The 11,864-nt window shown below is 46.9% G+C and overlaps 1 protein-coding gene across 1 annotated transcript in view; it reads right to left on the bottom strand.

Moving 5' to 3' along the window:
- Window positions 1-1,506: 1,506 nt before the first annotated feature.
- Otoa (otoancorin) overlaps window positions 1,507-11,864 on the bottom strand; it is a 79,869-nt gene continuing 69,511 nt past the window's right edge. Inside the window, exons 25-29 of the mRNA XM_021210191.1 lie at window positions 8,740-8,882; window positions 8,083-8,219; window positions 7,468-7,565; window positions 3,689-3,884; window positions 1,507-1,728 (exon numbers count right to left, since the gene is read on the bottom strand). Coding sequence (XP_021065850.1) covers window positions 1,664-1,728; window positions 3,689-3,884; window positions 7,468-7,565; window positions 8,083-8,219; window positions 8,740-8,882 — 639 coding nt within the window. The 3' untranslated portion in view covers window positions 1,507-1,663. The remainder of the gene's footprint in view (window positions 1,729-3,688; window positions 3,885-7,467; window positions 7,566-8,082; window positions 8,220-8,739; window positions 8,883-11,864) is intronic.

Below are 11,864 nucleotides of genomic sequence, written 5' to 3'. Positions count from 1 at the left end.
AACCGGAGCTCTGAGGGGCCTCTACAGCAGCAGCCTCCCCAGGATTCCCTCAACCACAGGTTTTGGGAGGCTCACACCGGCTCCTTTTCCCATCTTCCTCTTCAAATGGCAATGCCTAAGAAGTATTCACTGGTGACCCAGGATGGGGGCTGGAGAGGTTTCTCGGCTACTTGAGCACTTACTGCTCTTGCAGAGGACGCGCGCATGGTGGCTGTCTCGTTAGGGTTTCTACTGCTGTGATGAGACACCGTGACTGTGGCAACCCTTCATAGGAAAACATTTCATGAGGGCTGGCTTACCATTTCAAAGGTCCAGTCCATTATCATCATGGTGGGAAGCATGGAAGTGCACGGGCAGACTTGGTGCTGGATGGAGAGGGAGTTGAGGAGTCTACATCTGGATCAGCAGGCAGCATCTGGATCAGCAGGCAGCATCTGGATCAGCAGGCAGCCAGAAGACAGAGTGAGCCACTGGGCCTGGCTTGAGCTTCTGGAACCTTAAAGCCCACCCCTTGTGACACATCTCCTGCAACAAGACCACACCTACAATAATGCCACTCCCTATGAGGGGCATTTTTATTCAAACCGCCACAGTGGCTCACAGCCATCCGTAACTCCCATTCCAGGAGATCCAACTCCCCCTTCTGGCCTACCACAAACACTAGGCACACATGTGGGACACAGACACACATACAGGCAAATTATTCATATACATAAAATAAAAATAAATAATTTTTAAAGAGAGACTCAGGACACCCCCACTTACCACACGAGGAATGCCAGGTAGCACAATGGTCACCCTGCAGATGACATAGCTTCCAGTAAAGGCCAGTGCTGCCCCACCCTTACCATTGCTCTGACTTCTTGTCGCTAAGGCCAAAAGAACTTGGCAATTTCTAGAAATAAGTTCATCCCAGAAGGATCAAGTGGGCTGAGGGGAGGGTCTGGGTTTCCTACTCTGGTCAGAAATCACTTCAATGATTGACATATCCAATATATTTTTATATCTTTTTATTTCAGCCCATTCACCAAAGCCCAGAGCAGATTAAAACCACACCCTCCACTAAAACTAAAAATGCTTAGAAAGGTTAAGTTATAACTCCACTGATTCCCAAGGAAATGGAAACATCTGGAAAATGTATTTAAAAATTGATTTAATGTTGAGCCATGTTAAATGTTTTAATTTCCAAGCAATGTGATACCCACCAAAACATCAATTAGTTGCAGCAATCAGGCAAGAATATTGGCTTCTGTTGAGAGATTCATTTATTTCAGCCCAGCTAAGTGTCGAAGAAGAAATCCAAAGATGCCTGGTGCTCCAGGGAAGGGAAATCAAGCCAGACTGGAAACGAAATCACCCCCTGGCTAAAAGGGCATGCGCTCTCGCTCTCTCTCTCTCTCTCTCTCTCTCTCTCTCTCTCTCTCTCTCTCCATCACCACAGCTTCTCTGTTTCCAAGTCAACATGGGATGGGAAAAAGTACCCACTAGGGAGACAGGCTGGCTTAAGAATGCAAGATGGTTTTAATAATTATTTTCCCAAGGCCCCGTGGTCTCCCTGCCCTCGATAAGGCTCCTCAGGTAAAGGTTTCCCCCAGTCTGAAAGCAGCTTCTGTCTTTGCACACCTTCACCAGCTTCCTGCAACACTCAACAGGCCACTTGGCATCAGGACTTAGCCATCAGAAGCAGCAGGGTACAGCCAAGCTGAAGCGCCTGGGAGGCGGGCTCTCCTGAAAGCAAGCACAGGGCAAGAGGCCCCAGGAAGTCGCTGTGGGCTGCAGAGGGGCGGCATGGCCAGCTCCCTGCAGGCCTCCACTTCCTCATCCTTTAAATGGGGGTAATGGAGGAACGGGAACAAAACGGGATTGCGTATCTCAGCATGCACCAGACCTTAATCGAAAGGGGTCAGGGAGCAGAGTGTATCCAAGCTGCAGGTGCCTGGGTGCATTGCTGACTCGGGAACTCTTGGGAAGGCCTGGGAATCTGCAGTTAAACATCACTCCCGGGTGTTTAAGAAAGGGTTGGGCTCCCAAAAAAGGGTTCACCGATGGGGTGAGGGTGGGGCTGAAGGGTAAATAAAGGAAGGGCATTAGAGTCTTTCTGACGTTGCCATTTCAAGAGAAAACTGATGCCTACCTCTCTGCAGAGAATTTGACAATCTCTCTTAACTTAAGAGAGCATTTGCCACTGGCAAGATTGTACAGCTGCGTCATTTGTAACAGAAAATATGATAATCCAACTGAGAATCCATACATACAGGTCTGGTTAGGCACTTAAGGCTCAGCCATATAACCAGCCATTGTTCTGTTCCCACAGAGGGCACAGAATGCCTCTGAGAGGTATTATCAGATCCGCACATCCAAAATGCAGGATGTAGGACAAGGATACAATAAGCCCTTGTAAAAGGGCAAGGCTTGTGTAGACGTGACTTATTTGTGTTGGTGCAGACTGTGTAGACAAATACATCAGGTACTGACTACATTGGCTACCCCTGGAGAAAAGAACTGAAAGGCTGGAAGATCGGGGACAAAGGGGAAAGGTTTATCACATAACTTCCAGGCCTTCTACATGTGTTTAAAGCTACATGTGTTTAAAGCTATATGTGTTATTGATTTTTTATCATCATACAAAACACCATATGAATTCTATGTTTCAGTGAAAATTTACAAAAGTATATTAAAAAAAACATGGTTCCTATTTGGTGGTGCCACCTGTGGCCGCAGAAATGGTCAGGTCCTCATTCAACATCCTCTGCGGAAGGAAGGGAGTGAATATGGGGATCTTTAATTAAGGAGAAGAAGGGAAGGAGACAGGGAGAGGAAGAAAGGGAAGGGAGTCCTATTTAGGGACCAAGTTCTCTTCCTAGTCTGGGTATTTTCAGGTTTACCCCCTACTCAGAATGCAACCCGTCCCCATCATCCTCTCTCTCCACCACAGGCCTCAGAGTCACGCTGACACCGTGTCTTCTCTTACCCTTCCATGACTGAGTTAGCAAAGGAGATGTATCCAGCTTCCTCTAAACTGCCTAGAAGTATAAACCCACACCTGCTGCAAAGGTGGTACCCACTCAAGACAGGTGTCAGAAAGATGTGAGAGAGTGAGAGACAGAGGGGAGAAGCTAACAAAAGAAGAGGAAGCCATAGCACCATGGGCAATGGCAACTGCTCTGGGGAACTGTCCCTCCCTCCCTCCCTCCTTCATTACCTCACCCCTCCCTTCCTCCTTCCTCCTCATCTTGCTTAGTCCTCAGTCAACATCACCTGCCCCTGCTTATTGCCTCCCTTGTTTTATGGCTTTGAGATCTTACTGACAATGAGACATCATCACCTGATCCATATTCTTGGTCCCTACATATTAGGTATCAAAGAGATATACAGTGATTGAGTAATACTGGGCAGTAAGTAGGCAGATGAAGGAGTCGTTGAAATGAACTGAGTCCTGAGAGATTCTGGCTCCGTGGATTCTGGGTCATACCCAGGGTATTTAAAGTCTTTTAAAGATCCCTGAGGTGGATGCAAAGGTTGACAGTGTTTAAAGGAAACTTGGTGGGAACTTAAGATGTACCTTTGAGAGCAGACACCCAATGCCTATCAAGCCCTGAATCATGGGACCCTTCCCACCTTGCAGGGCGAGCCAAGGTTCAGAGAAGGGGAATGGGGTTGGGGCTGAGGCAGGTGTTGCTCTGTTCACCTGTTGGGGACCCAGTGGAGGCTGGCCAGGTAGGGCTGGAACTCATAGGATCGGTCTGCCAGGAGTGAGTCTTGGCGCCATCTAGTGCTCTCTGGAGACTCTGCAACTGTGCCGAGCTGAGCAGGAGGCGCTGGGAGTGGGTGACAGAGGCTGCATTCTGAGGCCCCAGGGAAGCGATCTGCTCCGTGGACAGCTCCTGCAGGCAGGAAAGTGGAGGACGGGGGGGGGGGGGGAGACCTCAGTATACCCTCTTCAGATTTTCCAAACCTCCTTTAGCTGCTCGGAGCGTCACAACTTTGTCATACCCTTGCACCGTGGCTGTAAGCAAGCATTAAATAGAGGCTGAAGGAAACTGTATTTGAACCCCCCGTTCGATTTGTCAACCAACCCTCTTTTAAAAGAAAGCGTGGGAGATTTTTAAGTATTACAAGGGTATTAAGCCATTCTTGCTCCAAGCTGAGACTTTTCCTTGAAGTAATTAAAAGCATTAAAAGGGTTCTTGGCTTTCCATGTGAGTGTTGGTAATTACTTTGTGCCAGAGCAAGCTCTGGCCTGAATGCCAGCCTGAGTCTGCCTGCACACCAGCTGTGTGATCTTCCCAGATTATGTCACCTCTCTAGGCTTTGGGACTTACTTTGAGGTGACTCAGAGACCTCACCTCCAAGACCATCCCTGTCCCTTTGGTATGACTATTGGAATCCCGGTAGCTCAGCGAAGTTCAAGAGCCATGACTGGTTGTTTATCTGTTAATGCTGCCATGGACAGCAGATGTGGTGAACTCTGCTGGGCATACTGTGATTCTCAGTGTACAAGATATGTTCTGAAGTCACACAGCTTCAAAGGGACTTGGTGGCTAGCACCAGGGAGACGGGGTTGAGATGGCCTGGCAGAAGAGCCTCTGACATCCCCTGACTGTTCTAAAGCATCCCCCAGAAGCTAGGACTCCACATTCTTCTGTTCCTTTATCCCTTCCTTTCCTCCTGGCCTCTCCCTTGCCTTCTGTCCAAGCAGATGCCTTCTGAAATTGAATTCCCCTGATTGCAACCCTTCCCCGCTCTCCCCACCACCACGCCAGGAGCTTAGGCTCCTCAACACAGCAAGGACACCTTCAGGATGGGAGTCCTGCCTGCCTCTCCTCCTGACCTTCCCTCTGGGCCCAATAGGGATCTGCATTCTCCCAAACAGGAAGCAGCTTTGTGCCCTTCCTCCTGTCTAGGGCACTGTCCTTCCCTCTGTAGCTGGCAGGCTGACTCACACCTATCATTAACAGAGTCTGTATTACAAACATTAGCTGCCTTCCCTCTGCTGCTGATTTGTGGTCCACAAGCCAGATTGAATCCCTAGGCCTATGGTGTTTTCAAAAATAAATTCAAATTGGCTACCAACATGTAAAATCAGGAGATTTCACATAAAAAAAAAAAATGAAGGTTTCTGGTTGTCCCTGGAAAAAAGCAAAGAAGATCCAACAACACGAGGCCCATGTGGTCACACAGCATTAATGTATCTGGGGTGAGGAACACACACACACACACACACACACACACCCTTTCCCCGTGTAACCAGGGCTCTCCAGCTCAGCTCAGGCCACACCCAACCTTGACCTCATCTCCCTGACCCCTGAAGGCACTGTGCTATAACCTCCTCCCCAGAGAATCTGTAGACTCCAGATGTATCTAACCTGGAGCCCGTCCTGATGTCGATGAAACAGAAATTTCAGCAATAGGCAATTAACCGCCTGAACAAAGAAGCCACCCTAACTATACTCTAAACATGACCAGAGGGAAGTGCTCAGGGAGTGCCGTGAGTCACTGCCTCCCAGTGCAGCGTGCCCAGAGAGGAAGAAGGAATTTGCTTTTGCTCGGTGGCTGTAATGGTTTGAGTCAGAAATGTCCCTCTCTGGTTTCTGTGTTAGAAGTTAGTGCTCAGTTGATAGCACTTGGCAGGTTGTGGAACCATTCTGTACAAGTAGGACACTGGATATACATTAGTATAGTATAGCATTAGTGGGCCTTGAGAATTACAACCTGGTCTTGCCTCTATGCCCTCTCTGCTTCCTGTCTGACACAGACCGAGTGACCCAACTGCCATACTGGACTACACCCATCACACCTGAGCTGAAATAAATCCCTCCTTCCTTAAGTTGGTTCTGTCTGTTGTTGTTGTTGTTGTTGTTGTTCACAGCAACAGGTAAGTAACTAATGCAGTGGCCTTGAGGCCAGCTGTTTCTTTCCCTCAAATAGTTGCCCATGGTGCAGAAGTGTTGTAAGCGTCCAGCATCCCGGTGAGGTAGACAGGATGTGCCTCTGTGTCACTCAAAAGCAGCAGCACCAAAACGGAACCAAGAGTAGCAGCATACACCAATAATCCTAGCACTAGGGAGGCTGAGATGGGATGGTGTTCGAGGCCAGCCTGGGCTACATACCAAGCTTATGCAAACTGAACAGTATATTAAGTCATTATCTCAAAAACAGAAAAGGGTGGGGAGGTAACTCAGCCAGTACCCTAGCACTGGGGAAACGGGGCCAGCTAAGTCCCTTGCTCGTCTGCCATTGGTCAAGTTCTGTATCCGTGAAGAATGCTGTCTCGGGGGTGCATGGGGTGGGGAGGGGCCTGGCAGCCAGAGCTTTTGCTCCTCACTCTTCCAAAGGTTCCTTTCTCCAGCCCCAGCACCCACATGGTGGCTCACAGCTTCAGTCTCAGACAATACAAGATTGAGGTGGGAGTTCAGGGAGACTGAACAATCAATTGATTGAACAGTGAAAGAGTGGCTTCACAAACTCCAATCTCAGGAATGTCCCCTTCTGGACTCCGCAGGCATTACACATACCTGGCCACCAGGCACACATGCAGGCAAAATACTCAAACATACGTTGAAAGTTGAAAAGGAAAAAGATGAGTGCAGCATTAAGGTAAAGGCACCTGCTGCCAAGCCTGGCCTGGACTTGGATCCCCAGGACTAACGTGGTGGAAGGAGAGACCAATCATTTCAAGATGTCCTCTGGCCTCTACATGTGTACTATGGCTCATACATGCACTCCTGTGTGCATGTGCACACACACACACACACACACACTAAGTGATTAATTTTAATTTTCTAAATAAATGAAAAGCTAGACAGCAACAAAAGAACAACACCTGAGGTTGTCCTCTGGCCTCTACATGCATGTACACACACACACACACACACACACACACACAAAACACAAGGTCAACCCCACTCACAAAGCATCCTGCCCTCTCAAACCCCCCAATGCCTGTCTGCAAATCCAAAATCCACGGGCTCTGAAAGCTGAATTTTTTTTTTCTCCAAAGTTTACAACAAGCCAGCAGAAGTTGGACCTGAATGGACAGGAGGCTATTTACAGTGTATCTAGTATGACATGTTAGGTTTTCTTCCCCCTCCCCCCAAAAAATGAATATGTTTGCTTATGAATGCTCCCTCTGACACTGCTAGAGGTGTAAAGGCACATACTATGAATTTTACAAAACTTGAAAGCGTCTGGATTCTGAAAGGTATCTGTCCCCAGGGGCTTTGTGGCTGTACCTCCAGAAATACACAATCAGTAACATAGGCAAAAAGAATAATAAAATGAAAACTTTAAAAAAAAAAAACACTTGAAATTATTTGGACGGCCATCATTGACATGTAGATCTTCTCTGGCCCTAAAAGCAAAGGGCTGGCTGGTAACCTCCAAGGATCCAGGCCTGTTACCTGTGTCCCTGTATGATGTGAAGGGAGACTGAGCTCCCATCTCTCCCTAAAGAAATGAGGCACTTACTTTGAATACCTCACCAGGCAGGCATCTTATGGCTGATGGCTGGAAATACGGCATCAGTTCTTTGTCAAACATTTGGAGCTCTGCCTTTGTTACCCCAGCTAGGGAGAGAAAGGATTGTGAGTGTGACACTCAAGCTGTGGAACTCTACAATGTTGTTAATGGTGCTGCGTAATGTACAGATCAATGAGTCCCTGGAAAGTACTATTCCTTGCCTCACAAGACAGCCAACTAGGGAATCCAGTTCCTTAATCAACTCAGGAAAATATGTGGGTCACATTAGCCCTGATTGGCCTCCTACGGTGGTGAGTATGCCCAGAGGGAGGTTCATTTACACACTTTAAAACTGGGTATAAATCTATTTAGGAGCCAACTGAATCACATTCTAGATCAATGATTTTTGAGACGATAGTGTGCGCAAGAACCCCTGAGATGGCCCATGTAAAATGCAGACTTGTGGACACTGCCTCTTGCAACTTAAGTCTTGATATCCAGATTCTACTAGAACTCCTTCATGTTTGCTTCACGTGGCTGGGGATTACTACGTTGTTCTGTTATGCTTTGCTTTAGTCCCAATTCTAAATTTAAAGAGCAAGGATGTACCCAGGAGCCCCTTACCTGCAATGGTCCCAAGCTCCTGCAAGATGGAGCTGGTCCACTCAGTGGGTCTCCCAAATACAACTTCTGCTTTCTTCTTAAATCCAGCTAAGATAGGGGTGCTGCAGAGCAGTGTCCCAATTCTGGCTACCACTGCCCTGGTTAGAGAGGAAGGGTCTGGTGAGTCTGGGGAATTCTCCGGCCATCAAGCAGTGCACAAAAGATAAATAATCTCAGCACCTAGACAGGATCCAGCAAATCCCACTGCATACTTTAGCCCAGAAAGAGACAAAGATTGGAAAGTGGAGAGTGAATGGATGAATGGATAGATGGATGGATGGATGGATGGATGGATGGATGGATGGATGGATGGATGGATGGGCAGATGGATAAGTAGATAGATGGATAGATGGATGGATAGGTTGGTGAAGAATGGATGGGTGGTGGATAGATTGATAGATGGGCAGAAGGACAGGTAGATAAATGGGTATGTGAATGGGTGGATGCATGTATGCACAGATCATAGATGGGTGGGTATATAGGTGACAGGGAGGGTAAATGGATGGGTGGGTGGGAGGGTGGGTAGATGGATGGATGGATGGATGGATGGATGGATGGATGGAATGATGAATGTATGAGTGGAACATTTTTCACTTTGCACTCTAGTATTATAGTTACCTGAATTCTGAGGTCTTTATAAGTTGTACTTCAGTGGGGTCCATAGCACATAGAGTAGGACCAAGGCCAACCAAATGGAAGCTTTTCAGATCCTGTATTCCATAGCCTGAATCTTCAAGGAATGCCTGCAGAATGGATTTAGCCTATAAAAAAAGAAAAGAAATCTGTTAGTTTATTTCCTTTGGAAATCATTTGACTTCCAGGTGGCTTGACTGTTCAAATTCTTAGACATCCAGAGCTAAGTATTTCCAGCATCTGTCTGCACAACTCTCCAGTAAAACCTCCTATGTCCTACCTCCCTGCCTCTGCTCAAACCATCTCCTCCACATGAAATGTGCTTCTGTATTTCCAACTAATAAATCCAGCTATCCTCTGTGTTTTGGTACAATTCGAATGCCATTTCTGCATGAAACGCTCAAACTAGAATGATTTTTCTTTTCTCTCTTTTCTCCAGAACTGTATCTTTCCCTCAATCTTTAGAGGGAATATAAATGTTTTTGGTACTAAAAAAAAAAAATTACACAGGAATGTCCCAATGAAATTTGTGTGATTACAGGATCTTGCATAATTCCAGCTGAGAGGCTATTCAAACCTCATGACTCATCCTAAAGAAAACCACTCTCCCCTGTCCTCCATGTGGTTTAGCTGAAGCCAACTGCATCGTGCGTAATGACATGGCCTAGTCCTTTCTTAATTGTGTCCTTTCTCTGCCTGGCCACAGTGACTGGCTCCAGATTAGACATGTGTTCTAGCCAGAACTAATCAAGTTTTGGCTAGATTAACTAGAAGAACTTCTGGGTTTTGCCTTGAACTCAGAAAGAAACACACAGAGATCCTTGGAATGACATACTCAGTTATCTTCTAGAACCTGCTACACTGAGAAGGTCCACCAACCTCAGAATAAAGCAAAGATGTAAGAAAGCAGAAGTCTTCAATATGGAGAGAACTAGATTCCCAGCAATGGTACAGAAGCTCCTGGATGAAGATGTGCCTGAACTCTGAACTTGAACTTTTCTATTGTCAGTGATGTGGTGGCCTGAATGAGAATAGCCCCACAGGCTCACATGCTTGAACGCTTGGTCCCCAGTTGGTAGAACTATTTGGGAAGGATTAGGGGGTGTGGCCTTGTTGAAGTAGATATGTCTATCACTGGAGTGGGCTTTGAGATTTTGAAAGTCCACACCATTTCCAGTTAACTCCCCTCCCTGCCTTGTGCTCATGGATCAAATGTAAGCTCTCAGCTACTGCTCTAGAGCCATGTCTACCTGTCTGCTGCCATGTCCCCCACCATGATGGTCTTGCCCTCACCCCTGAAACCGTGAGCCTGAAAAGTGAAATTAAACACTTTCTTTTATAAGTTTCCTTGGTCACGGTGTTTTGTCATGGCAATAGAACAGTAACTAAGACAAACATCAATTAATTCCTTCCTTCACTCAGGCAACTTTATATTGGGTTTGTTGCTACTAAAAAATAAATTGGCCCTGGTTCACTTGATTTACCTACACAGGGCCTGAAAAGGATCCGAGTCGATTCCTTGGGACTGAGCTACATAATGGTGTGTGGATCCTTCAGTGTGGATAAGAGCAGATAAGACTGATTCCAAGTGGTCAGAGACAAAGGTGAGGAGAAGGCACTGAAGCATGACCATTGAGCATCGAGCATCTTGGGTGGGAGCATGGGTCTTGGGACATAGGCATTGTTCCCACTTCCTTTATGTCAGTCACCTGCATCACACATTAAAATAGTTACAATGTTGAGAGAAATGCTGAGAAATAGGAAATGTCGGAATGCTACAGGGGAGCTCCACTTACCATGTGGCTGCTGCTGCCCTGCCCCTCAAGTCTGCTTAATGTCTACATTCGCAGAGACGACTATCCGCCTGGACTCCCTCACCTCCAACAGCATCCCCTCTCACCTTCTTATGAGCATCCCATCCATGTTCTGTATCACTTATCACAATTTTTCAAAAAATTTCCCCTTGACCACTTCTTTGCCCATCTCACAGGCAGATCCCCAAAGGGTCATGCCTAGCATGTCGCCGTGTTCCAAGTATCTAGCCTAAAGTCCGCTGCATACTTTACAATTGATTGAGTGCATAAATGGCCATTCTAGTGTGTGAGCCACAGACATCATAGAAAAAGACATGCTTCTCTGAAAAGGGGTCAGCTTTATGCCATCACAAGACAAACGTGTGCATAGGAAATGTTCACTTGTCAAACACTTGATCACCAGTTGGTGGCACTCGTTTGGAAGGTTGTGGAAACTTTAGAAGGAGGGGCTTCATTGAAGGAAGTAGACTTGCCTTTCAAGGTTCTACCTGGTCGCAGTGCCTTCCTTACTCTGTGCACTAGGAAGTGAAGCACTGTCCTCCATGCTGTCACCATGGCATTCTGCCCAAGCACATGAAGCCATGTGACCATGGCCCAACCCCTCTGAAACCATGAATGAAATAAATCTTTCCTCTTTTAAGTTATTTGCATTGGGTATTTTGTTACAGTGTCAAGAAATTAACAGACTGGCCACTGACAGTCACCCTCAATGGTACATAGCTACCAGCTGTTATGGATGAATTCGGACCACCGACTGCAGCTTGCATGCATCCGACTGAATGGTAATATGCACACAGAGCAACAAAAGCTGGCAGGCTGGGTAGCCTGCATTTGCTGCACCCTTTGGACAACTTTACCCACACCACCCTATCTACTCCTCAGCAGGACCCTATCGGCCAAATACTAATATTGTTCCCCTTTCACAAATAACCCCCTGAGATCTGAAGAGCCTAAAACAATATTACTCTGCTACAGACTAGTGGTACTACAGCAAAACCCCAGATAGAGGCTGGAGACATGGCTCACAGGGCCTGCTATGCAAGTGTGAAGATGACTCACATTAATGCCAGCATGGCATTAAGGTCAGCATGGAGGCCTACCTGTAATTCTAACACTCCAATGCCACAGACAGGGATCCCTGGAGCAAGCTGGCTAGCTAGACTAACCAAATCAGTGAGGTCTGGGTTTAATGGAGAGCCCCTGAATAAAGTGGAGAGAGAGAATGAGGAAGATTCCCTAGAGCTCTCTCTCTCTCTCTCTCTCTCTCTCTCTCTCTCTCTCTCTCTCTCTCTCTCT

Source organism: Mus pahari, chromosome 1, assembly GCF_900095145.1.
Source record: "Mus pahari chromosome 1, PAHARI_EIJ_v1.1, whole genome shotgun sequence".
Lineage (NCBI taxonomy): Eukaryota > Metazoa > Chordata > Mammalia > Rodentia > Muridae > Mus > Mus pahari.
This window is presented reverse-complemented; position numbering and strand designations above follow the sequence as displayed.